Here is a 24,563-nt window from a genome sequence, read left to right as displayed (position 1 = left end):
ATTTATTCACCACTTATCCAGGACCTAGTAAGTGCTAGATGTTGTGCTAGATGCTGAGGAATCATGGTGATCAAAACCAGACATGATCCCCCTTTCACAGAGCTTCAGTATAAGGTGGAGATTAACAACTTAATAATCATACCCACAAGCGCACAAGGATAACTTGAGAAGTGCTGTGAGGTGAGGGGTCACCAGCAAGCAGGATGACCTGACCTCACCTGGGAACCAGCCAGGGTTCCAGAGAAGTGACAGGTGACCTGAGAGCAGGAAGGGAAGCTGCCATCATGAGGTGTTGTGGGGGGAGAGAGCCTGATAAGCAGAGGGAATGGCATGTGCCAAGCCCTGGGGCAGGAGGGTGTTTGAGGAACTAAAAAAAGTAGGCCTGTTGGCCTGGAACAGCGAGAGCACCGGGAGATATGGGAGATGGAGGAGACTGGAGAAGATGGTAGGGAAACCAAGGCCATGGGAGGGTTTGGAGTTTATCACAAAAGCAATTGAAGTCCTTGAAATGGATGCACAATAGGATGGGAAATGTACTTTGAAAAGATCACTGGTGGAGTGAAGAGGACAACGGAGGGACCAGGAGAGAATGGGGGGTTATTGCAGTGGTGGAGACAAGACGTGACAGTAGCTTAGACCAGGGGATGGCAGTGCAATGGAGAACAGTAGATAACATGCCACAGGTACTTGGTGGATTATATCAGAGGGATTTGGCAATGGTTGGATGTGGGCTTGCAGGGCTGGAGAGAGGGCTGAGAGGAGCTCAGGAGCTGCCGTGCCCCCAGGAGCCAGGGCTTACTCACCGGTGAGCGTGGCTCTGCTGGTTGGTCCGATGCTTTTGGGGACCAGCAGTTCATGGTACTGCTCGCCCGCCAAGGTGCTGTACTCAACCTTGTACTCCTGAACCTCTGCCTCACTGTTGTCCCACTCCAGGTCAAGGCTGGTTGCTGTGCGGGAACCAACCCGCAGGTTCTTGGGGGCATCAATCTCTTAAAAAAAAAAGACATCACCAACATCACACAGGATAATGGGCATTTGCCGTGCATCTTGAACTTGAACAGACTCTGGGGTGAGAGCCCACATCTCACCCTCTGCCTTTTGTTTGAGTGAACCCCAGGTGTTGCCCCCTAGCTTTTGGTCTGCCAGATTGGCCATGATAGATTCCATGGGCAGGCGGGAGAGTTTTATTTGGTAGTTAGACATAAATACACTTTACACGTCCCCCATTCTCATTCAGGAGTTTGTTCTACTGGTGTTCTAGAAATTGAAAAATGAACTAGTTAGTATCATAAGCCTGAGACTAAGGGAATTCCTGGAAGGATGAAATCAGAGATGGCACCCAAGTGATTGAGATGAAAGAGTATAATTTCAAATTTGATCACCAAGCAACAAAACAGAGGATTGGTTGCAAGACTGAAGTATAAGACGTCTTCCCTTGGATTTACTTGCATAGACATGCTGAAAGGTTTGCACAGAGAGAGGGTATGTGATATAGTGGAAATCAGTCACCTTTGGAGTCAGGTCTCAGTTTGATCCCACTTCTAATTCTTAATGTAATGGGACCATAGGCTGGGCCTTGATGGTCACATCTGTAAGATGGGCCAACAATACTGCTTTGCTAGTTGTAAAGATGAGACAATGCATATGGAAGTGTGCAGTTTGGGGACTGGTACAAAATTAGGTGTCCAAGCCCTGGGCTGACTTACTGGTGCTTCCACAATTCTGCCTGAGTTCTAACAGCCTGGCACCCCATGCCTGCTCCCTGGAGTTCCAAGAACTCCACAGTAATGAAAAGACCTCTGGCATTGGGGTCTCTCCCTCAACTCTGGGCTGGTTCTCTCTCCCAGGACTGGTCATTCTGGCAGGCTTATTTGGGCAGAAACAACATAAAACAATTTACAGGGTAAGAAGGTACTGTCTTGACAAACTGCCACTTAAAAAGTTCTAACTAGGTCTTGACTTTGAGACTTGAACTTAACTTTGGAGTGGACCAGCCATTAGTTCTGGGAAAACCTCAAGTGGACTGTTTCACTTTGTAAATGCCAGGCAAGTCTCCACCGATTGTTCTTTCGGAAGATGGGACGTTGTGAATCAGTCTGAGCGCAGCTGCTGCAGAGTGAGAAGTGTTCTGTTTAGGGATGTAAATTGGGTGAATCTCTTAGCAGATTTATGCCTCTGCAGCTTATTTTTCTGAGAAATGTTTCCTTACTCAGTGTGGGTTTAGCATGCGGGAAACCATGCATTCTGCACGTGCTGTGTGTGTAATTTCTCCGCAATTGTATGGAGAAAGGAGCTTGAGTAGAGCGGCATGTGGGAGGAATGCTCTGGGCTGCAGGTCCCTAAATCTCACATCCCTCAATCTTTCTGGCGAGGGGGTGGGGGGTGTGGGGGAAGAGAGCCTGGCGGAGCACTGGGTGGGGCTTGGGGGTGTGGGCTGCAAGGAACTGGAGCAAAAAAAAATTCACTTAGGGTCCAGGTTGAGTCTCTTATTTACCTACTGCTCTTCACAATTAAAGACTTTGGAAATGGTAGACTATAGTTTTTTGGAAATGGTAAACTATGGTTTTCTTTTCTGCGTTTTTGGGCCTTAGGGTCTATGCCCTGTGGATAGGCAGCAGTGTTTCTTCTGAAGGGACTGGACATTTCCAATGTCAGTGATCCCCAGAGAGATCAATCCTGGGAATGAGGACTGGAGAAGGGGGGTGTCTTAGGACTAGGGTGGAGTGAAATGGTTTGCTCCCCCTAGGTCTTGGAGCTTGACCTCCAGGAGGGCCAGTTGAAGGGCTCCCTGGCAAGTAGGAGCTGGGCTGGTCTCTGCAACACAGCAGCAAACCAGGTGCAAGGCAAGATCAGATGCTCAGTATAGAGACCCTGGGGAGGGGCTGGGACTGTGGACTCTCATCTTGAAACATAAATTAGATCAAGTACTTTGGCTGAAATTTTTCCATTGCTTCTTATTACAAGCTCCTAACGGTGGCCCACCATTAGTCGGTGATGGACAGGAAGCCTGGCATGCGGCAGTCCCTGGGGTCGCAAAGAGCTGGACACGACTGAGTGACTGAACTGAACTGCATGGAGGTCCACAGGGCTCGGCGTGGTCTGGCCCTGCCTGCTTCTCAGGTGGCACCTTGGAGCGTTCTTCCCTTATTCGGTGTGCTCCAGCTGCACTGCCTTTTTCCTCCTCCTGACTCTTTCCAGCTTATTCTCACCTCTGGGCTCTGCGCTGACTGCTTCTTCTGTTGAGAACGCTCTTCCCAGACCCTCACATGGCTGAGGTCACTTTGCTGTTGGTGTTTAGTCATTAAGTTTCGTCCGACTCTTTGGCGACTCCATGGCCTGTAGCCCACCAGGCTCCTCTATGGGATTTCCCAGGCAAGAATACTGGAGTGGGTTGCCATTTCCTTCTCCAGGGGATCAAACCCAAGTCTTTTGCAGCTCCTGCATTGTCAGGCAGATTCTTTATCACTGAGCCACCTGGGAAGCCCCCCATGAGGTCACTTAGGTCTTGATTCAAACCTCAGCCCCTCAGAGAGACTTTTCTGACTGCTGCTGCTGCTGCTGCTGCTGCTAAGTCGCGTCCAACTCTGTGCGACCCCATAGACGGCAGCCCACCAGGCTCCCCCGTCCCTGGGATTCTCCAGGCAAGAACACTGGAGTGGGTTGCTATTTCCTTCTCCAGTGCGTGAAAGTAAAAAGTGAAAGTGAAGTTGCTTAGTAGTGTCCGACTCTTCGGGACCCCATGGACTGCAGCCTTCCAGGCTCCTCCGGTCCATGGAATTTTCCAGGCAAGAGTACTGGCGTGGGTTGCTATTGCCTTCTGACTACTCCCTCTGTATCATTAATTTCATTTTTTAGCATGGTCCTCATAATTGAGACGATCCCATAAATTCTTATGTTCCTTTTTTTTCCCTTGTCCAGTTCCCCTCGCTGGAATATAACTCACATGAACTGGGATCTTACCTATCTTATTTATTCTGCAGCCTTACTGCCGAGGCCAGTGCTTGGCACCTCTAGGTGTTCTTTAAACACAGGTGAAACAAATACTGTCCACTCTCTGTCTTGTCTGCTCCTTCAAAACCATCGAGAAAGTCTTGTTAAATATTCTGGCTGGGGACTGTGAGGATGCTCGGGGCGAGGGGGCGCAGGAAGAACTGCAGCTGTGACTGGGGGCGGCTGGTCCTGGCTGACTGACAAGCGCCATCAGGGTTGAACTTGTGGAGGCATTTCCTGGGGAATCCCAGAGCATACTCCCTGCCCAGCAGGTGGGAGCTCCAACTGTTGTGGGGCCTTTGAATGAGTTTCCAGGACTGCTGCAACCAAGGGCCACAGACTGGTTGGGCTTACACAACAGAAACATATTGTCTCACAAACTGGAAGTCTGAGATCAAGGTGTTGGCTCCCTTCTGAGGGCTGTGAGAGAGAATCTGAGGGCTGTGAGGAAGAATCCACCATAAGAGGAGCTTCCTTGGTAGTCCAGGGGTTAAGATTTCCCCTTCCAATACAGGGGGTGTGGGGTTCGATCCCCACACGTACATGTCTTGTGGCCAAAACACCAAAACATAAAACAGAAGCAATATTTTAATATGCCTTTTTACTTAGTCATGTCTAACTCTTTGAGACCCTTTGGACTGTAGCCCCCCAGCCTCCTCTGTCCATGGGGTTTCCCAGGCAAGAATACTGGAGTGGGTTGCCATTTCCTTCTCCAGGGGGATCTTCCTGACCCAGGGATCAAATCTGTGTCTCTTGTGTTGCAGGCAGATCCTTTATCTGCTGAGCCATCCGGGAATTTGATAAAAACTTTAAAATGGTTCACATAAAAAAAAAAATTCACCAGGAGAGTCCTAGGACTACTCCTATGAGGGCAACTGTAACCAGAGCTATGTACGGAGAGTGGGGAAGTTCATGAGACTGGCCTCCAGGTTTCCCTGGACCCCTTCTCTCTAACTACTGGCTTTGCTGGGCTTCCATCAATGCCTTCCTTTTTCCGAGCAGCTCTAAGACCCAGGCAGATACCCTGCTCACCACTTGGAAAGCAAATCTCTGTTTTAATTGCCTGTGCAATTAGTGCACTCCTAGTGTCGAAGCCATCACCTGGAAAAGCACTTTGGCTAATTTGAATTTAAGCGGAGTTCTAAAATGACTGAGGGCCCCGCTGTGAGGGTCCAGGCACCTTCTCATCATTCAACACAGCACCTGCCAACTCCTGGCCCTGAGAGCTGGTGAGCAAATCTGTCCACAGCTCCCCGCCCCCATGGCCCCCTCACCCTCCACCCCCTCGAGCAGAGCAGGGCAGGTTGCAGGTATAGGCTGCTGCTGCGTGCAGAAAGCAGGCACCTAACAGTTGCCCATCCGCCAAGCAACCAGAAACAGAGAATCATGCCAAGAATGGAAACTCATGGTTGGGGGGTGGGGGCTTCTAGGAGGCAGAATGTAATTGTCTTGATTGAAATTTTCCTGGGCCACCAGCCAGTCCTGTTTCCATCTCGTCAACCTAAACATCAAGAATTCCCTTTTCGTGCTTCCGCCTGAAAGCTCTTGTCTCCTTTTCAGCCTCTTCAAACTCCTTATCTGAGCACAGCCACAAAGAAACCACTTTTCACACAAAAACTATCTGGAAATTGAAAAAGAATGCAGGACTTGTGGCTCTCTGGAGGTCCCACCACCTGAGCAGGCCATGCTGTGGGGGTGCAAAGGTTGGGGGTGGGCAGGACTGACCTTGAATTCACCAGGAAGGGACCTTGTGTGAGGCTCTGAGCAGCTTTGGCTGAGTGAGGGAAAAGAAGTCAAGAGAAATGGGCAGAATGTAGTTCCTTTATTCTAAAAATACACTCACTGAGGAGCCTAACATGTGTTCAGTAGAAAATCAGACCAGGGACCCCTGGCTGGGGTGGAATCCAGCACAAGGGCAGGAGAGAAAGCCTGAGAGGGTCTCTTTCAGAATCAGCTGTCTTCTCCGTTTCCTCAGCGCCCACACTTGGTCTCTTCAATAGGGAAATCTCCCTAACCCAGTGTTTCCTTTGGGGTGGAGGGAAAGCTGTTATGAGATTCCCAGCCTTTTTCCTCTACGGGGAAGATGGACTCCCCTCAATGGTGAGTTTTGTGGTGAGACTGGGCACGACCCTCTGGTTCCCCTCTCTAGGGAGCCCTCTGCCCATGGGGATCAGCCTCTGTTTGTTCCTCTGTGCCCTAACCTCAGCAGCCCCCAACTTCTACCACATGGGGTCTTGCCCAGACTCACAGAGGCCATCAGTTGGCAAGCGCATTCGACTCTAACACTAAGCTACCTGTTCCAATCTAGGGGGTATTTTGGCCTCCATCTGTCTTACTCTTCCTGCTATATTTATCAGCTGATTTTAAACACAGGCGGAGGGTAATGGTGCTGTTTACTGAGCCTCTCCTGAAGCCCCTTGGCTGACTTGCCCCATCCTGTAACAGGCTCTTAGGCCACCACTTAATGTGGGATGCTTGAATTAGTGATTCTCCTATTTCATTCTGTCAGAAGATGCTGGTTCTTAGATCTTACAGATGCCTGCAGTTCCCTTTGATTGCTGTGCCACCTTGGGAGCTGGCAGAGACATTCCTTGACCTGTGACCTCCCGAGGGCAGATAGGCCGAGACACGGAGTCTGGATTAGATAGAGACTCACTCTTGGATCTCAGCCCGTGCTGACCTGGGAAGAGCGCTGGCGAGCCTGTGTCTGCATGTGCCTGACCTACTTGTCCACTAGTTGGCCAACCGGATGGGCTCCAGGAGAGCCAGGGAGCAAGTCGTGAGGTCTGGCCTTTCCCAAGTCTCTTTAAAAGTCCTGACAGGCTTGGGAAGTGAGTGGCTGGTCATCCAGCTGGGCAGGAGGCATTGACATGGGCTTCATTCAGCCTGCGGTCTGTGGGAGCCAGATGTACGATGGCCCTCTTGCAAGCGCTCACAAGGATGAGTAAAACAGTCTCAGGCAGAAGGCCTGCTTCCACAGGGATGGGCTTCGCACAACTCTAAGCAGCACCGTAGTGCTGGTGTAGTCACTGTGGATCTATGGAATCATTACCACTATTGCCAGCAGACAGCAATCAAGTGTCACCAGGAGGGGTCACTGAACTCTGATGTGTCAGTGACTTCAGGACGTTTCATTTTACAAAGGAGAGATGTGAGACCCGAGCGGAAGAGTTATGTCAGGTCACAGACCTGGCTGGTAGCAGAAGCAAGTCAGGAACCCAGCTCTTCCATCCACGGGTGACCGGCGCTCCTCTGCCCTGTGATGAAACCTCACCGGGACGCCCGGAAACCTCTTGCAGGGGTTTCCCTCTTGCAGTGCACGTGATATACGTGGATGCCCGCGCACACATCCTCTCTCTCCCTGGATGCCCCTCCTGTCGCGATGGTACCTGCTGGCACAGCGCCCTCGCCCCTCCTCCAGCTCCGCCCCCACTCACAGCCTCACCTGTTGTGAACTGGGTGGTGCTGGCCTCGCTCTCGTTGGCTCCGCGGACCGCGCTGACCCACACCTCGTATCGGGAGCCCGGCCGCAGGGCCTGCACCGAGTACTGGCTCAGGGGAGGCTGCAGCCGGAAGGTGGTTTTCCCGCCTTCCCCGCCCACCAGGCCGTACTTTAGGAGAATGAAATCGACTTTGGCTCGAGGTGGGGTCCACTCCACGAAGGCCACAGTGTCGGAGACATCTCGAACTAGGATCTGCGTGGGCCCATCAATGACTAAATGAGGAAGAGCCAGCAGAAAAAAAAAAAAAAGTTGGAGAAATGAGCCTTTGACTTTAGGAAGCTCTTTCCTTTCCTTTCCTCCTTACATTAGCCTGGTCTGTTAGAGAGAGGATGGGTATTGTTATCCCATTTTACAGATGGGGATAATGAGACAGTGAGATGGAATCTCTTTCCTGTGGACACATGGTTTGACAATGGGTGAATGGACACTGGATCTCAGGTCCCCTGAGGCTGTGACTTTTTTCAGGGCTGGCACTTCCCAGTTTGGATGGAGGAAGGGCACTTACTGGCTTGAGAGGGCCAGCTCTGCTCTGTCAGGAGTTTATGGGACAAAGGACAGAGAACCGTGCTTCTTGTGTGTGCCCAGCTGTCCAGCCTTCACCTTCTTTGAGCCCCAAGGAAAGATCTATGAATTAGCAGTCCTGTCTAAACACCTGAGACTTCCAACTTGGTTGCCAGTGAGGGCATCATGAATATCCGAAAGATGTCCCTGCTCAGCCATACCAACAGCTCAGTCAACCAGTTGCTAAAATGCTCAAAAACCCAACAGACATTTATATCTGTGTATGTGAAATATGCCTTCTGGGTAAACTTGCTCTTCTGTTAAAAAAAAAAAAAAAAGATATCAATCTTGGAACAGCCTCTTGTGGGTTATTTTTTCCTCACTGGTTCTTGCATATTCCTGAGTCAGAGGGCACTGCATCACACCCAGTCCTTCCGGGCTTTTGAATATTCAGCACGTGTCCCTGGCCCCGGCACTGAGCAGCCAGGGGAAACCACTGTGTGATGGCTTTATCTAGAAAAAACTGGTTGATTTCCTAGGGGGCCTACCATCCATGGTTCTGATATCCACTTAGGGTCCTGTTCATATTGAATTAAGTGATGGTGGAGGTGGGGCAAGGTGAGAGAATGTAGAAGGGAAATAGAAAGGGCTTAGTGAGTAGAGTAGAAAATGGTGTTCTCAATTCCTCATGGCATGTCTACATGGCTAACATGCCCTATTTTAATTACTCATTATCTTCTAGAAAGAGCTGACTCGGCTTCCATGTTTTTATTTATTATGGAGGACACCCTTCTAGCTGGGGCTGATTAATGTTAATATTAATATTCTTCAAGGATTAGGAACTGGAACCACAGGCTCTGGCTCTCTGATTAGTTGGTGAGCCAGGACTAGTGTGGCCATTCTCTACCATCATCACACATAAATAGAAAACATCTGATCTGGATGGAGCAGGGAGGGAGAGAGAGGGAAAGAGAGAGAGAGAAAAAGGGGAAAGGGAGGGAGGGAGAGACAGAGAGGAAGAAAGAGGGATGAGGGCAAAGGGGAAAATGTGATTTATAGTAAATACATATTTGGTCTTCCCTTCTTGGCACAGAGCTCCTAAAACCCTTGATATTTTCTAAGTGGTCAAAGTGGTAAAGTTGTCTCTTGTTGAATGGACTTGTGGACACAGCGGGGGATGAGAGGGTGAGACAAATTGAGAGTAGCATTGACATATATACACTAGCATGTGTAAAACAGATAGCTAGTGGGAAGCTGCTTATCACACAGGGAACCCAGGCTGGTGCTCTGTGATGACCTGAAGGTGCTAGGAGGGAGGCTCAAGAGGGAGAGATATGTATATAGTTAATCTGATTCCCATAACTGGCAGAAACCAGCACTACATTATAAAGCAATTATCCTCCAATTAAAAAAAAAAAGAAAGAAACATGATCAAGCTTTCCCCATTAAAAAAAAAAAAATGTCCTTTTCCTCTCTGTAAAAAAAAGTTGTCTGTCTCTTGTTATGTTAATGAATCGAGGTTGGAAGCCTGTTGTCAAGGGACCCAACTAGGTGATTAGAGGGTTGGAACTTTCAGTCTCACTTCTGACATCTGATCAGTTCATCAATTGTGCTCAAGTAATGAAGCCTCCATAAAACTCCAAAAAGACTGGGTTCAGAGAGCTCCCAGTTTAGGGAACCAGAATGCTTCCATGTGCCGCTATGACAGGACCCCAATTCCATGGGGGCAGAAGCTCCTTTGTTCAGGGCCTCTCCTGTGTATCTCTTCATATGGCTGTTGATTTGTGTCCTTAAATATCCTTTGTGATAAACCAGTAATTTGGTGAGAAAATGGGTTTCCCAAGTTCAGTGAGCTGCTCCAGCAAATTGATGAAACCCAGAGAAGGGGTCGTAGAACCTCTAATCTGTAGCTGGTCAGTCAGAAGGACAGGTGGCAACACCTGGGTTTGTGATTGGCATCTGAAGTGGCGGATGGTCTTAAAGGACCGAGCCTTCAACCTGTGGAGTCTGATGCTCTCAGATGGTAGATGGTGTCAGAACTGAGTTGAATGGTAGGAAACCTAGCTGGTAAACAGAGAATCGCTTGGTGTGGGGGACCCCTCCCCCAAACACACACACACTGGAACTGGGTGCAGAATTTTAGGAGCAAACAGAGAGAGAGAAGCAGAAATCAGTGACCGTGTGGCATTTCTAGAAAGATATAGAGAATAACTTGATTCTTGACTTTCCATTTCCTGGTTCAAGTCTTCTGTGAGACTCAGATGCATTTCAGGCCCTGGGGTTCCATGAGACACTCTGTGTCCTTCCAGTAAATTCTCTTTTTTGCTTCAGCTACGTTTTGACCACTTTTCTTCCATATTACCAGAGTGTCTTGACTAAGATTTTTTTTTTTTTTTAAATCCTCACCGGATCACAATCTTGATTGTCTCCAGGATGGAGAGTCCCCCTCAGGACTGTCTCAGCCTGACTTTGAGCCTCTCAGTCTTTCTGAGTTGGGCCTTTCCCTGGGCACCCCACCCTCTTTGTGGGTCTAGCCCAGTCCTTCTCTCTATTAAACAGTTTGGGATTTGGGGTCTGACACTGGCCAAAATAAAAATCACCAGACCATTTTGGTTTTGGTGCCACCTGGTTTGGAGTTAAAACGTTCTGTTTTTCATATTTGGAGTAGTAATGAGATGTAACAGAACATATCCAGATGTTTTCTTTCTTGCACGCTGAATTTCATAGTTTCAGATAACTTGGGCTTTTTAATTTCATTTAATTTAATAATGAGATGGGGGAGATGTTCTCCGAGCAGCTGAATAAGCACAATACCTGAAACATAGTAGAGACTCAGTACATGGGACTGAAAAATGATATAAAGAGATGATTCTCAACAGTCATAAGAAAGGGAAGCATTTCAATGAACTGGAGCTTCTTGAAAAAAAAAACAAGTTACAAAAACTCTAATGACTGTGTCAGGCTTTTTCCATCAGCTCTTAAAATCTCCCAATCCTAATCATAATGATTGCTTGTATTAGAGTGTCACTGTGAAGCACCAAGGCCTCTGGCTGCAGGAGGTCTTGTAATTTAAATTCCCAAAATGGCCTGACTGGAAGAAGCCAGCCTGCGTGAGGACTCAGAGCTTTGCAAGAGGGTTGGTGTGGATCAGACCTTAGCAGAAGGAAATAATTAAACAATGGTTTCTTAAAATCAGCAGACGGGGCTGGGAGCCAACCATCTTTTCTGCTGCCACTCTTGGATTCGGCCTTTCTGTTGGCCACTGGGTAGCCGTGTCCCATTCCAGTCAAGGAGGTATCAGCTTGCTTTCAATTTAGGCCCTAATTTTTAAACAAACACACATCCTCCTCAAAAGGTAAACTGGAATAAATATTTTTCTTTCCATTTCTTTGTGATTCTGTACACAATCCCAAAATATGAATTAGGACATTTTTTCCTAAGTGAAAAAAAATTTTGGCCTGGCTTGACCACAGATGACAAGATCAGGAGCTTTTCATTTTAATCTTAAGAAAATTCCAAATTAAAAAGAAATACTGCCAATTTTGTCAAAATGTGGTGTAAGTAGAAGCTTAAAGCAGATCTGTCTTTTCTAAGTGTGTCAGTATTTTGGAAGAAAAGCATCTTACATCTGTAATGTTCTTCTCTGCGCTGTTAGGTACCATCTTCTAGCTTTTTGTTTTCTGCTAATACTTTTTTGGTATCAAATCACAGCAATGATTTAGGGACCCTGAAACATTCCAAATCAGAAGAGGAGAGTGAACAATTACCTAACCAACTCTTCAGGGTCCAGCATAACCTTGGGAAGCAGAACTGGAGAAAAACTCTGGCCACTGGAGAGATTCCTACAGAGCACTTTTAGCTTCATGGCTATAGAGTTTCTTCTAAAACATATTTGGATAAGTACAGTGGTTTTAAAGCCTTTTGGGGAGGATTGGGGGGGGCATATTCTTTTTTTAAAAGAAGAACATCTTAAATGATTGTACAAAATATAAAAAAGATGAAAGTGGAACTGCCTTGGTGGGAAGGTGGGAGGGACGTGGGATTGGGAGTAATAAGAGGCCGGGATTTCTACTGCCTCCTTGCCTTGAGGAGCTGTCACGGAACCCTGGGGCTCTAATGAAGCATAATCTGGTGCCACAATAGTTTTAAACCAATGTTTTCTTGACAGAGCACAAACCTCAGCACCTGATGCTGTTTAGTTTGGATCCAGTTAACAAAGTATGAATCACTAATCCATAAACATGCACTCATTATATAGTGTTGCGGTTCCCTTTTCTGGCCAACCTGGCCTTCGCCCTGGACTCATGACTGGTTTTCTTAGGTGTCAGTTTCTGTTTATAAAAAATAAAACTCTCCCAATATTCACCTAACTTAGTCTCTATTACAGGGAGTGTTGCTTAACCTTTGAGTCTCAGCTCCTCCATCAATAAAATGAGAACCAAAAGTGATACCAGAAGCTATTTATAACTTTTGGGAAACTCTTGGTTGAGGGCACACACAGGCATTATATTTGTTAATTTACAGCTTTGAGGTTGAACATCCTTTGTTAGCTGAGGAAACAATAAAGCAAAATGTGATACAGTTAATGACTCAAACATAGAAATATAATGATCTTGCATGAGAGGAACTGTGGAGATGAAATAATAATCTACTTAAGTTGTCACCTTGAACAGTGACCCAGCCCACACTTACTGGTTTGGAATGATGTGTTTCCTCCTGCTCTGTCACTTTGAAAGGTGTTCTCTGAGTATATGTATACACACTGTCATCAACCAGTGCTAATCACTTTGTGTGCTTTATCTGATTTAATCCTCATGTCATTTCTTTGAAGAAGGTATTATCGTTCATCATTGTCAAATGGATCGAGGTTTGGGAAGGGTCTTAGGACTTTCTGCACGCCTCACAATAAGCAAGAGTGTATTAGCTCTTGCTGGTTCCAAAGCTCAAGATATTAGGGGCTTACAAATGAAGTCTCTTAATGAGTAAGATCAGAATACAGATACACTGGAGATCTGAACAAAGAATTTCTCATAGAATACTCTCCTGGGTTTGCAAGAATAAGGAAGATGTTCACCTAAGCATCTGGTGGAGTAAGCTCCATCTCCAGGCACCAAAATTAATTTCAGCTGTGGGAGAAGTCCTACCACCCCTTTGTCTGTCTTGATTGACTCTGCAATTCTTCCTGAATGAACCTTGTGTAGTCAGAGCGAGAAAGGTCGGAGGCACTTACCAGTGGAGACGCTGGCCGAGGTAGGGGGGCTCCGGGCTTGCTCTTTCAGAGCCACCACATTGACAATGTATTCCTCCCCAGGCTTTAGTCCCGTCTGATTGAAAGATGTGACGTCACTGGGGAGCTGGGCAATCACCCCTCCTTCATTGTTCTGGTGGGTAGAAGGAAGGGAGAAGCAGAGAAACCAAAAGAGGAAATCAATAGGAGGGGAAAGGATGGGACCCTGATTGTGAGTTAAAGATGAGGACCACTTCTCTGCCCTCCAGGCTGACAGCTGAGTGTCTGGGGCCAGGAATGGCTCCCAGCAGGCTCAAGAAGAATGCCAATTTTCAAGAACATTTCTTTGGCTTCCCCTGCTTCTACTGAGTTTGCCAATAAAAATTAGTCATGAGATGATGTAGACATTTTTGCCAAAAATGAAATGTTTGATGCTTACCATCTATCAGATATTTTTTTTGGCATTTATCATGGTGAGCCTGCCTTTGGCTATTTAGAAGAGCCTAGTTGTGTGTGTATGTGTGTAAACATCTTTATGTACATGACAACATATTTCAAACTAAAACGTTCCCAGTTTTTTTAATGAGCTGGAGCTATTATTTTGCTGTGTCTGGAGTTTCTCACTGTTACACTGGCTGCAAATCTGTCATTGTCTTGTTTCCCTTTTACCCTGATGAGTTAGGAATCAGTGACACAACCACAGAGTACAAAGAAGAGGAAAAGGGAAGAACAAAGAATAATACAAAGGAAAGAAGAAAGAAGCACCCTGGTGAAAGAAGAAGTGAAAAAGATCAACATGACGTTGTGTCCAGGGTTTAGTGTCTCTGCCCACTTGTCTGTCTGTTGGCCTATTCTTATACATTTTCTCTTTGTGCCTCGGAAGTGGAGGTGACATGAGGGCTATTTTTTGTGGCACAGTCCTCTTCTTATAATCTTTAGTCTCTGTTCATGTCACCTGGAGTGCCCTATATGTATTTACTATCCATACTCTTATAAATCAATGTGACAAGTGCCTCCCACTAGCCTCAACCTACAGATCATACAGTTATTCTATGTGGCTGTATATTTGACCTAGGTATGCCCTGGCTAGCCCCTCTCTCATTTGGAATTTACATATTGGATGTAAAACAGGCAAACCTGGCATCGTTTTGTCTTGCCTGAGCAGCAGAGTGGCATGATTCTGTCTGCTCTCTTATGAACCCATTCGCCCACCACACTTCTCTGACCATTTTAATGCAGATAAAACATATAAGAAACTACATATATAGAAAATCTGCTTAGATGTAGTTAGCTTGGCATGTCATGACTATATCCCCACAAGAGAAGGAGGTGTCCTGTCCAGTTCAGGGGACAGAGCCCGGGAATAAGAAGTGGAGACCAGGTTCTTGTTTTAAGCCTGCCACCAACCAGCTGTCTGATATCGTGTAAGTTCACTGAGTCTTATTCTCTATAAACTAAACAAACTAGATGTAAAATTAAGGGTCATTCTCTGTGAATCTGAAAGTCTTTTGTAGTTCCAACAGTTCATGTCTCTAAGAATTTTGAAGTAAAAAGAATAGTAAAATCATAGTCTTATGAGTCAAAAATGTGTCATCTGTCATTAAGTCTGATGAATGATTTGAAAAAATTCTCTTTGATATTGAAAGATGAAGACAAAGGAAAGGAATGTGATTAAACATTTTATGTGTGTGTGTGTGTGTGTGTGTGTGTGTATACCCTCATGAGTAATATAGTTAGGGGAAACATCAGTGCCATTAATATCTCCTAGAAAAACTAGAACTAGTCAGGCACCTCTGGCAACTTAGAAAAGTTAATTTGTGGATTAATAAAATAAAATACAACTTTGATGAATGGAAAGAAATCTTAAGATCCTTTTCAGCTCAAAATGTTTAAAGAAAATTTTTCTCAATGAATACGTTATGCATGGTGTTTTTGTGTTACATCTCAGAGGCTGAAACCACATAGGTCGACTTTGGGGGCTTCTGCCTGCACAGAATGAAGTTGTGGGTTGCCTATGAGACTCATTGGCTTTAGCTTTTCTTGTGTCCTAAAGAGAAGCCCCAACTTTTTGAAGGTTTAGGTTTTCAGACTCACTGAAGTCTCAGCTTGCTAAAACCTAAAGTTTTTTGAGCAGAGAGCTGGGTCTGGCTGCTCCCCCACTCACCTGTCACCCAAGGCCTGGGTACCAGGCTTGGGGCCATTCTTATTAATCAGTCATTACCACACCTTTGTGAAAGACATGTTCTGTAGCCTGCCAAGTGCCCTTTTGTGTCCTGAATGGCTTGCAGAGAGAGACACAGACTGTGTGACGGGGGTGGCTGTTTTGCTGCCCCATCCTAAGTCGAGGGTGTGGGCATGCCACATCAGGCTGTGGCTTTCTGACAGGTGGGGTTACCTTTGGAGTGAAGCTGACCTCCCACCCGTCGAAGGGGAATGAGAAGGGCTCCCACTGCACCTCCACCGTGGTCTCTGTGGTCGTCTTGAATCGGAGCCCCTGCGGCGTGGAGAGATCTGGAACACAGCAATGTGGGTGACGGCGTCATGGCTAGCCCTGGCAGGGGCAGGGAGCGTTACCTGGGCTCCCCCCACGCCATGGGTGCCACGGCATGTGATGGGCTATCCCAACCTCATTACAGACGCACTGGGTTCCAGGCAAGGGGTGGGCCCAGGCCACGTTGGTGTTGGCGCTCAGCGTGAGCCAACAGAGGAGTGAACCTAATGAACACCTAATAAACACTTTTTATGCTTTCTATTCCATAGGAGGTTGTTAAAATCAAAAGGCACACTTCCCTTTCCTTACTAAGGTGTTGAGTCTTGGCATTTAACATAATGCCTTCTTCAGAGAAGCCAAACGCTGTCTTTGGAGGCTTTAAGGGTTTCTGAGAGGCGGTGTGAAGGTTAATGCCACTGTTCCTTCCCATACCCGGGAGAAGGGGGCACAGAGAGAATCAGCGAAAGGCGTGGAGCAAGCCAACTTCAGAATAGAGACTCGAACGCTTTTCCCCATCACATGATGTGCACTAAGAATATCTTGTTTAGCTCAAATCACCACCTCTAGAATGGCCTGAAATTTCCATTTTGTGTAGCAAAATGTGCAGCCAAGCCAAGCAAGGGTGTGAATAAGGGACAGTAACAGATACTGGGGTTTCTGCTCTCACTCCACGAGTTCCTGCTTTTCTTTCTCCAGCTGTTGCTTGGTTCTCTCTTCCCTCTCTCCCTCACTCAACTTCACCTCAATCTTGTTTTTAGTTCCTCTCCTAATTCCCTGGCTTTCCACTCCTCACACCCTCCCTCCCCTCCCGCCCCCAAACACACACATGCACACACAGGTGGAAGCAGGCTGGTCCTAATGGGGTTCCAATTACCAGCCCTGAAATACGACAGCACGACTTTTCTCATTTCTCCAGGGAGCCTGATCCCATTTTAGCTGCGCCTCTCCTGGGACCTTCCCATTGGAAGGCTGGCAGATTCTCATCCTTCCTGTTTGGAAGCTTCCTCAGGCTTCTCGGTGAAAGGCAGGGCGGCTCCTCAACCCACTTGAAGGTGTGTCAGGTGAGTTTACATGATTCTGTCCTTGTCACCTGGGAGCTTGCCCGAGGGGATGCCCTGAATTGGCAGAATAAACGCCACAGAAGATGGAAACCTCGCCACGGTGCGTGGTGCACGTGGATCAGAGCAGAGACGCCTGGGAGTCGGGCCAGGCTCTCGCTGTGATGACTCATCCCGGAGCAAGGTGGGGAAAGCAGCAGATGGTGACCTGCCTCTCTACGCGATCACTGCAGATATTTTAAACTGGTTCTCAGGCACCAGAGGAATTGAAGAAAAAAAAAATCAGATATAAACAGAGATAATTATAGGCATATTAAAAAAAAAGTCAGCATGCAGAGGGGGGAGTCCAATATTCTAACAGGATCTTTGTCACCTGAGAAGCAAGGGGACAAAATGACTTCTTAAATCCTTGCCCCTCTGCCTGTCCTATGCTTGCAGCACAACTCAAGACCTTGGCCTCCATGAAGCCTTCCAAGCCAACTCTTTCTACTTTGTGCATGTGCGTTCTGTTGCTTCAGTCGTGTCTCTTTTAGACCCTATGGACAGTAGCCTTCCAGGATTCTCTGCCCATGGAGTTTCCCAGGCAAGAATACTGGAGTGGGTTGCCACGCGCTCCTCCAGGGGATCTTCCTGACCCAGGGATCCAGCCTCCATCTCTTATGTCTCCTGCATTGATAGGCGGGCTCTTAACCATCAGCACCACCTTCCTACTTCAACCTCTTCTTATTCTGAACTTTTTTGGCATTTGTTACCCAAATACCATCTTGTCATTTGAGACCTACACCAAATGGGCTTGGATCACTCATCCCATATTTGGTGATAAGTCTCATTTACCAACCCAGGGGCTGATGTTTCACAGTCACATCTTGTTTTGATTTCCTGCCATTACTAAAATTCTCTGTGATGTAATAAAAAAAAGTAAGTATTTGGTCTTTGTCCTGACACAACAGCTCCTAAAACCCGAGGAATCCCCAGAGGGAAAAGAGTATCTTTTGTATGATTATGAGATAACTGGTAGCCCGGGCCTCCTAGATGGCTGGTTTGAAGAAAAACCCAGGAGTGATTTAGAGAGAGGGTTGGAACTCCTGCCCGCAAACTCCAATGAGGGGAGAGGGGCTGACTTGAGTTAATCACCAATGGCTAGGGGTTTTACCAATCACGCCTGCATAATGAAACTTCCATAAAGGCCCTAAGCAATGGGGTTCCGAGAGCTTCTGGGCTGGTGAACACATGGAGTTACTGACAGTTGCTGTGCAGGGAGAACATGGAAGCCCTACACACCATACTTTGCCCTATGTGTATCTTCCATTTGGTTTTCCTTGACTTGCATCCTTTCTAAGAAATTGGTTATAGAAAGCAAAGAGCTTTCTTGAGCTCTGTGAGTTCTAAGGAATTACCAAAATTAAGGACGGGTTTTGGGAACCCCTTAAATGTAGAGTTGGCTATTCAGAAGACCCATGACAAGCTGGGACTTGTGACTGAAAACTGATGTGGAAGCAGTTCTGAGAGACTGAGGTCTTTAGCTTGTCAGATCTGATGCTAACTCCTGGTGGATAGATATTGAGTTGAAATGAACTGTACGATCCCCAGCTGGCATTTGAGAGATGAAGAAGTGGGGTTGGAAAGACAATTGAAGAATTCCACGGTATATAAAGAAAACAAAATAACAGCCCCTTCCCATCTCTTTCTTATTCTGCTCTTTGATGTAATTAATGTTAATAGTTGGTATGCAGTCTTTTAAAATGTTTCTGTTCTTAAATAAGCATACAAAATATAGATACATACCTATAGCAGTTTCTCTGTTATAAATAAAAAAGAGAAACTTCCATTTCTCTATCTCTTTTTTGCCCATTGACTCTTCCTAAATGATGCTTTAGAGATTCAATGTTTATAATCGAAATGGACCATCAGGGTATTTTACTAAACAAAAGATTATGAAGAAATAATGCCACCTCTCCCTGAGGAGAAGTGGGTGTTTTCAGTTGTGGTTTTAAATAAGACTTTTTCCCAATGTGTTATACACTTGCCATCTGTGATATACCATTTAGCACTTGCTTATTATATGTCCTATTTCATGTCTGCTGGTTTTGAATCTCTAACTAGATTCAAAGTCTGTGTAAGTCTCATACTTCCCTTGACTTCTAATCAGACTCAAGCTTATAACAAATCAAAACTCAACAATTAAAGTACTTTTTGTCCTTTTGGCTCTATAATAGATAGGGGCTGGCTGGGATGTGGAAACTCTGCTCCTTTGGAAATGTCTTTTTAATGATGTGCCCTTTCCTAAGTGGGTCACATCAGAAGCCCTTCCCCTTGAGAGCAATGATAACTGCAGGCATCCCTGAAGAATTAAGAAAAGACACTACCATCATGAATGCCCATGATCTCATGTAGAAGAAAAGAAAAATGAAGCAGGAGGGGGAAATGGTACGTACGGGTGGCCACCTTGGCAGTGATGGGAAGGCTGAGGATGTTGCTAATGACAGCATAGACGCTGATGTTGTAGGTGAGACCTGGCTCCAGCTCTGAGATGGTGACGCCACTCCAATCTCCAGGCACCCGCTGCTGGAGCTGGAGGCCCCCCAGGGCCGTCGGCTGGTAAGAGATCACATATTCCGTCACTGCCATCGGCCCGTCCCATTCCAGCTCAATGGACCTGTCGCTGATACCAGCCACTCGCAAGTCCTCTGGAGGGGCAACTACCAGGAGGCAATACACAGATAGCATGAGCTCAGAGGTCTGCCTTCCCATGCTGGACTCAACTTCCTTCCTCACCTCTCACCCCACATGCCCTGTCTGTATGTTCTCAGCTCACTGACTTGGAGTGATAGGGAAGTCCCTCGGCAGGCAGGTTCTTGTCTTTTCTGTGCTCGGTATCTCACCTCTATAGGGCCCTGAGTTAGCAGTGGGCTGGAGCCTGCTCCTACTGGCTTGGAAAAGTTAGTTGTCAAATTTTGTGAGACATTTTTAAATAGTCATTGTGAAATATTAAATTGTCTAAACGTAGAATTAGCTAATTATCTTAAGAACAAAAGTAATAAATACTCCAAACTCATCACTGGCAAATGATTTCACTACGTTTTACTATTATCTGTGCCCTTAAGGCAATTTACCTGTGTTGTATCTCTTTGGTAGAAATAGTGCATGCGTGCTCAGTTGCTAAGTTGTGTCAGACTTTGCGATCCCATGGACTGTAGCCAACCAGGCTCCTCTGCCGGTGGGACCTTCCAGGCAACAATACTGGAGCAGGTTGCTATTTCCTCCTCCAGGAGATATTCCTAACCCAGGGATCGAACCCATGTCTCCTGCATTACAGGCAGGTTCTTTACTACTGAGCCACTGGGGAAGAAATATTGCTTTGGCCAAAAAGTTCGTTCAGGTTTTCCATAAAATGGGTGGAAAACCCAAATGAATTTTTTGGCCAACCCAGTACTATTTGGTTCTGTTCTAGTGTGCAGCTATTTCCAACTCACGCTGGAAGTCTGAAACTGGCCATGGAGGGAGTATTTATACCATGGGAGCTGGCAAATGCTACAAAGTGGGGCTTGTTATTTTTTCCCTCAGAGAGCTAGTTGTTAGATACTTAACGGCATACGTTGGCTAATATTTTTGGTAGTTTAATAAATTACTGTTATCAGATTACTCTGGAAATGTAACTTGTGTTACACAAATTTTTATTAACCTTGATATAGGGGATGATGACAAAGTAGCATTCCTGTTCTACTTCTCAAAGACTATTCAAAGGCTCACCAAAAATGAAACCTCATTACAATAGCCTTTCATGTATGGTTCCCTTGGGAAGTGAAGGTTCAGTGGTCGTGGGGGTATTAAATAATTGAAACTTTAAGACCAATTAGGAAGTTAATACCAGGGTACCTGTAATTGGACCTGCCTGTAGATGAACTCAAAGATCATGCCAGTATTTAAATAGTCATAATTAACTTATAAATTTACGTGTAGTTGGAGGCTTCGATTAGCTTAAGTGTTGTCACTGGTGTTGAACTTCTGAGAATTCTCTCTCTTTCCCCCCTTACTCGAGCAGAGGACTGAGGACTACTGTCAGGGGCCATGTGAGTGAGAAGTGCCTGCTCTCTCTATGGTGCTCTACCTCAAATCCTCATCAGAGGCAGAAATGAAGACTCATATGATGGGAATTAGGAACATGTATTTGCAGTGCTGGGCATTTGCTTTGATTGCTTTTGCCCTGAACTATTCATGATATGAAACAGTATAAATAGCAGAACTTCTTGTGATTTGAGAAGTTATATGTTGACCAAGACAAAAAAAATTAACTTTATTTTTAACAATTTATTATAGCTAGATGAATGTAAATGAAATTTAAATAATTAAAGTTTCAAATAGCTTGTAAGCCTATGTCATTTCTAACTCTAACATGATTAGAGCTTTGAATTCCACTAAGATCTTTGGGTTAGCCTGTATAATACATACCGTATGACTCTTGGACCAAGGAAGGAATAGTTGGTATATAGAACCTATCAGTATTTTGCATGATTATATTAACTATTTATTATGCACCAAGCACTAGGCTAAACATTCTGACATGGATTTTCTCATCTCATCCTCTCACCAACACTATGGGATCAGTATTATTTTTACCCCTGTTTTACAGAGAAGAAAACTGGGTTACATAATCAGTGAACACAGAAGCTAGGATTTGAACCCAGGTGCAATGATTCTAGAAACTCTAAGCCAGTATGCAATACAACTTACATTTGCATAGCATCTTGGTCTATAAAACACCATCTAACTAGAATTTTTTTAAAAAAATTATTTAATAGCAGCACTCTGAGGTAGATTGGGAAGGTGTAATTATCCCAACTTTACAAATGGAGAAACAGACCCAGGCTAGAGACTTGCCAAAAGTAAGGGAGTTGGGTCGTTGCTGAACTGATCATCAAGCCGAGGTCTTCTAGACTTGGTCTACACTCTTCTACCTTGGATGTTCTTCCCCCTACAATTTGTAGGATGGGTTATGGATTGTGCCAAATGCTTTCTTTCATTTGTACAGAGCCTCAAAAATAAATTACATCAGTAAATAATTCAGACTGTCTTTTAGGATGGAAATTCTAGACTGGTGCTTATCCTAGTGATCAGAAACTTCTTTTAAGGATTCTCTAGTGCTTGCCTTTTGTGATTCAACACATTAATTCCAAGTTTCCAGTGTGGGACTCCTCCTGTCAAGGTGACAGAAATGGCCATTCCAAATTTCAAGTTACCAACAATTCTTAGAGCACTGAGAACAAGTTGGTGAATTCATTTTTTGTTGCTTTCTCTGGAAAATAAAGCTAATCACAACAATAGAGAATGATCCAAGCAGCACATTTGGGGATTTTAAAGTTAAAAGGACTGCAGAAGGATTTTCTCATCTTGACAACTTAGCTTGGCACATTTTTTATCTTGAGACCTGAGCCTGGGTGGTGGGAAAAACAACCTTCACATCTGATGCGAAAAAAGCAATAATGTCCATGGTGGAAGAAGCATTCTTGAGAGTAGTAGCTCAGCAGAAGAGACCATCATCACTCATCCTATAATTTAGCAGAAGCTGTATAAACTGGGTGTCAATAATTCTTATAAAGTGAAATGATATTGAACTAGAAAGCAAACTATAAAAGAGCTGTATGCCTTGATTCAAGGAATTAAGTGGGGCTGAAGAAAGTTTTCTCTTTATTTATTTTTGGCTGCATTGGGTCTTCTTTGCTGCATGGAGGCTTTCTCTAGTTGCTGTGAATGGGGTCTACTCTTTGTTGCAGTGTGTGGGCTTCTCACTGTGGGGGCTTCCCCTGTTGCAGAGTAAGGCTCTGCCCCATGGCACATGGAATCTTCCCAGAGCAGGGATCGCACCTGTATCCCCTGCACTGGCAGGCAGATTCTTAACCACTGGACCACCAGGGAAACCACACAAAGTATTCTTGGTCTTGCTTTCTTTGGGGCTCCAACCTGGAAACTTGTGGATGAGCAGGCAGTTAAAAAGAATTAACTGTAGCTTGAGGAACTGGAGTTGCTTATCTGGCAAGATGCCATGCTGTTTACTTTTTAGATCTGGCATCAATTTGCACATATACTGTGAGAGCAGTTGCAATTAATTCCATGAAGTGTCTTGCTCAGAGGAGCGAGTGAGGTCAGGTGCCAAAGTTCGTACTGGCTGCAGTGCTGGCCAACACAGAGGCTGATGGTGATGAATCTCTGCACGTCTGACCAAAGTCCAAGGAACAGCTTTCTGGATTGTTTCAAGCCTCAACTCTGGTGGTTCTTTCACCCTGCTTCTTCACAGGGACTTGTGACCAGTTCACTGGCCACCTCCCACACTAACCTCCTTCACCAGGGGCACATGTGGACAAATGTTGAACAAGCACCCCTATCCTGTCTCCAACACTTAGTATTTTTTTTATCACCTGACAGAGCTCAGCTTTCATATCAAAAGACTATTTCTTTATGCATGTGGCTTTTACCATTTTTATTTTCCAATTCCACTCTACTTAGCATCCTAGGGAGGATTAAAGAGTGCTAGAAGTTGGTAGGAGACCAGGGTTCTTATTCTTGCTCTGCCATTAATTAGCTGTCTGGCTCTGGAAAAATATTCCCATCTCCCAGGGCTGCTGCTTTTTCGGTTTGTAAAATGAGAAGCCCTAAGTAGCTTCTTTCTAAGGCCTGGTTTAAGTGTTCATATTCTTTTTTGTTGTTGTTGTTCTATTGTCTTTACCTGGTCAGAGAATAGAGGTGGAAAGGTTGAGATCTGGTTTCATGGTCCAATGTGAGAAAGATCAAGACTGGGAGTCAAATAGAGCAGTCTTGTCAACTCTATTCAATTGCATTCAAGCTCTAGCAGCCTAAGAGACCTCAGAATGAAGTCCACACAATGGGCCTCCATTCTCCATGCCCTTGCCAGCAAGAAAGGAAAGTCAGGGAGTGTGTTGTGGCTCTCCTCGGTTTCACCTTCCCGACTCTCCTCTCTCCTCTCCTTCCTGCTGTTGGTGAGATGAATAGTAATGCTGGAGTGTGTGTATGTGGCCAAAAATGTCAAACAGCGGGTAAACAGCCCCTCTCCTGGAGCCTTCTTGCCAAGAGCAGGCGAAGTAGCACTTTAGATAATGACCTAGATACTTCTCTGGAAGAGACCCATGGCATTTGGTTTAAAAGACAAGCATTGAGAACAGCACCTCCAGCAATAAGTGGTGGCTCCATGGTTGCTATAGAAACAGATGGAAATTATGCAACTGTCCCTCCTCACGTGCTTTGGGAACCTATAAAGTAATTTATCTGATTGTCCAAAAGTCTTTCTAAATCAAATAGCACAGAGGTAACGTGTTGGAGGTAACATGTAGCTCATGGGTTGAGTTCAGCCTAGTTGTAGTTATGCAGGCGGCTGCTGAGTCTTCCGCATGTGAACAGAAGGGCCACCTCCAGCTCAGTTTGTACCCTGGATCAGATTAAGGTTCTATTTGCAAATGAACCCACCCCTGTGGAAAAGGAGGGTCAGGAAGAACATGACAGGTATGTACAACCCAACGGAGATCAACTTTATTAAGAAGAATGTGAACTATACAGTAGCCACACACAGAGAAGGGCCCAAAAGAACCCTTAGCATCCTCTGATGGGGCCTCGTGGAGCCTTGTCCTGGGAGTGAGAACTGGGATCATGCTTCAACTTCCCCTTTCCAGGAATTACTTAGTGACCTTGGGTTTGTAAATGATGCAGCTCAATTTCTGCTTGAATTTTCCTTCTGAACAATTGGTATAATAACTATATTTTCAGAAAGATAGTCAGTAAACAAA

At 45.6% G+C, this 24,563-nt stretch overlaps 1 protein-coding gene across 1 annotated transcript in view; it reads right to left on the bottom strand.

Annotated features, from left to right (window-relative positions):
• Window positions 1–24,563, bottom strand: part of TNR (tenascin R) — a 473,470-nt gene that overhangs the window by 69,174 nt on the left and 379,733 nt on the right. The window contains exons 5-9 of the mRNA XM_070474046.1: window positions 19,206–19,469; window positions 15,617–15,732; window positions 13,225–13,375; window positions 7,436–7,705; window positions 804–989 (exon numbers count right to left, since the gene is read on the bottom strand). Of these exons, the coding sequence (XP_070330147.1) occupies window positions 804–989; window positions 7,436–7,705; window positions 13,225–13,375; window positions 15,617–15,732; window positions 19,206–19,469 (987 nt within the window). The remainder of the gene's footprint in view (window positions 1–803; window positions 990–7,435; window positions 7,706–13,224; window positions 13,376–15,616; window positions 15,733–19,205; window positions 19,470–24,563) is intronic.

The sequence above is a fragment of the Odocoileus virginianus genome, chromosome 11, assembly GCF_023699985.2.
Source record: "Odocoileus virginianus isolate 20LAN1187 ecotype Illinois chromosome 11, Ovbor_1.2, whole genome shotgun sequence".
NCBI classification, from domain to species: domain Eukaryota; kingdom Metazoa; phylum Chordata; class Mammalia; order Artiodactyla; family Cervidae; genus Odocoileus; species Odocoileus virginianus.
Note: the sequence above shows the minus strand (reverse complement) of the source record. Positions and strands in the feature narration are given on the sequence as shown.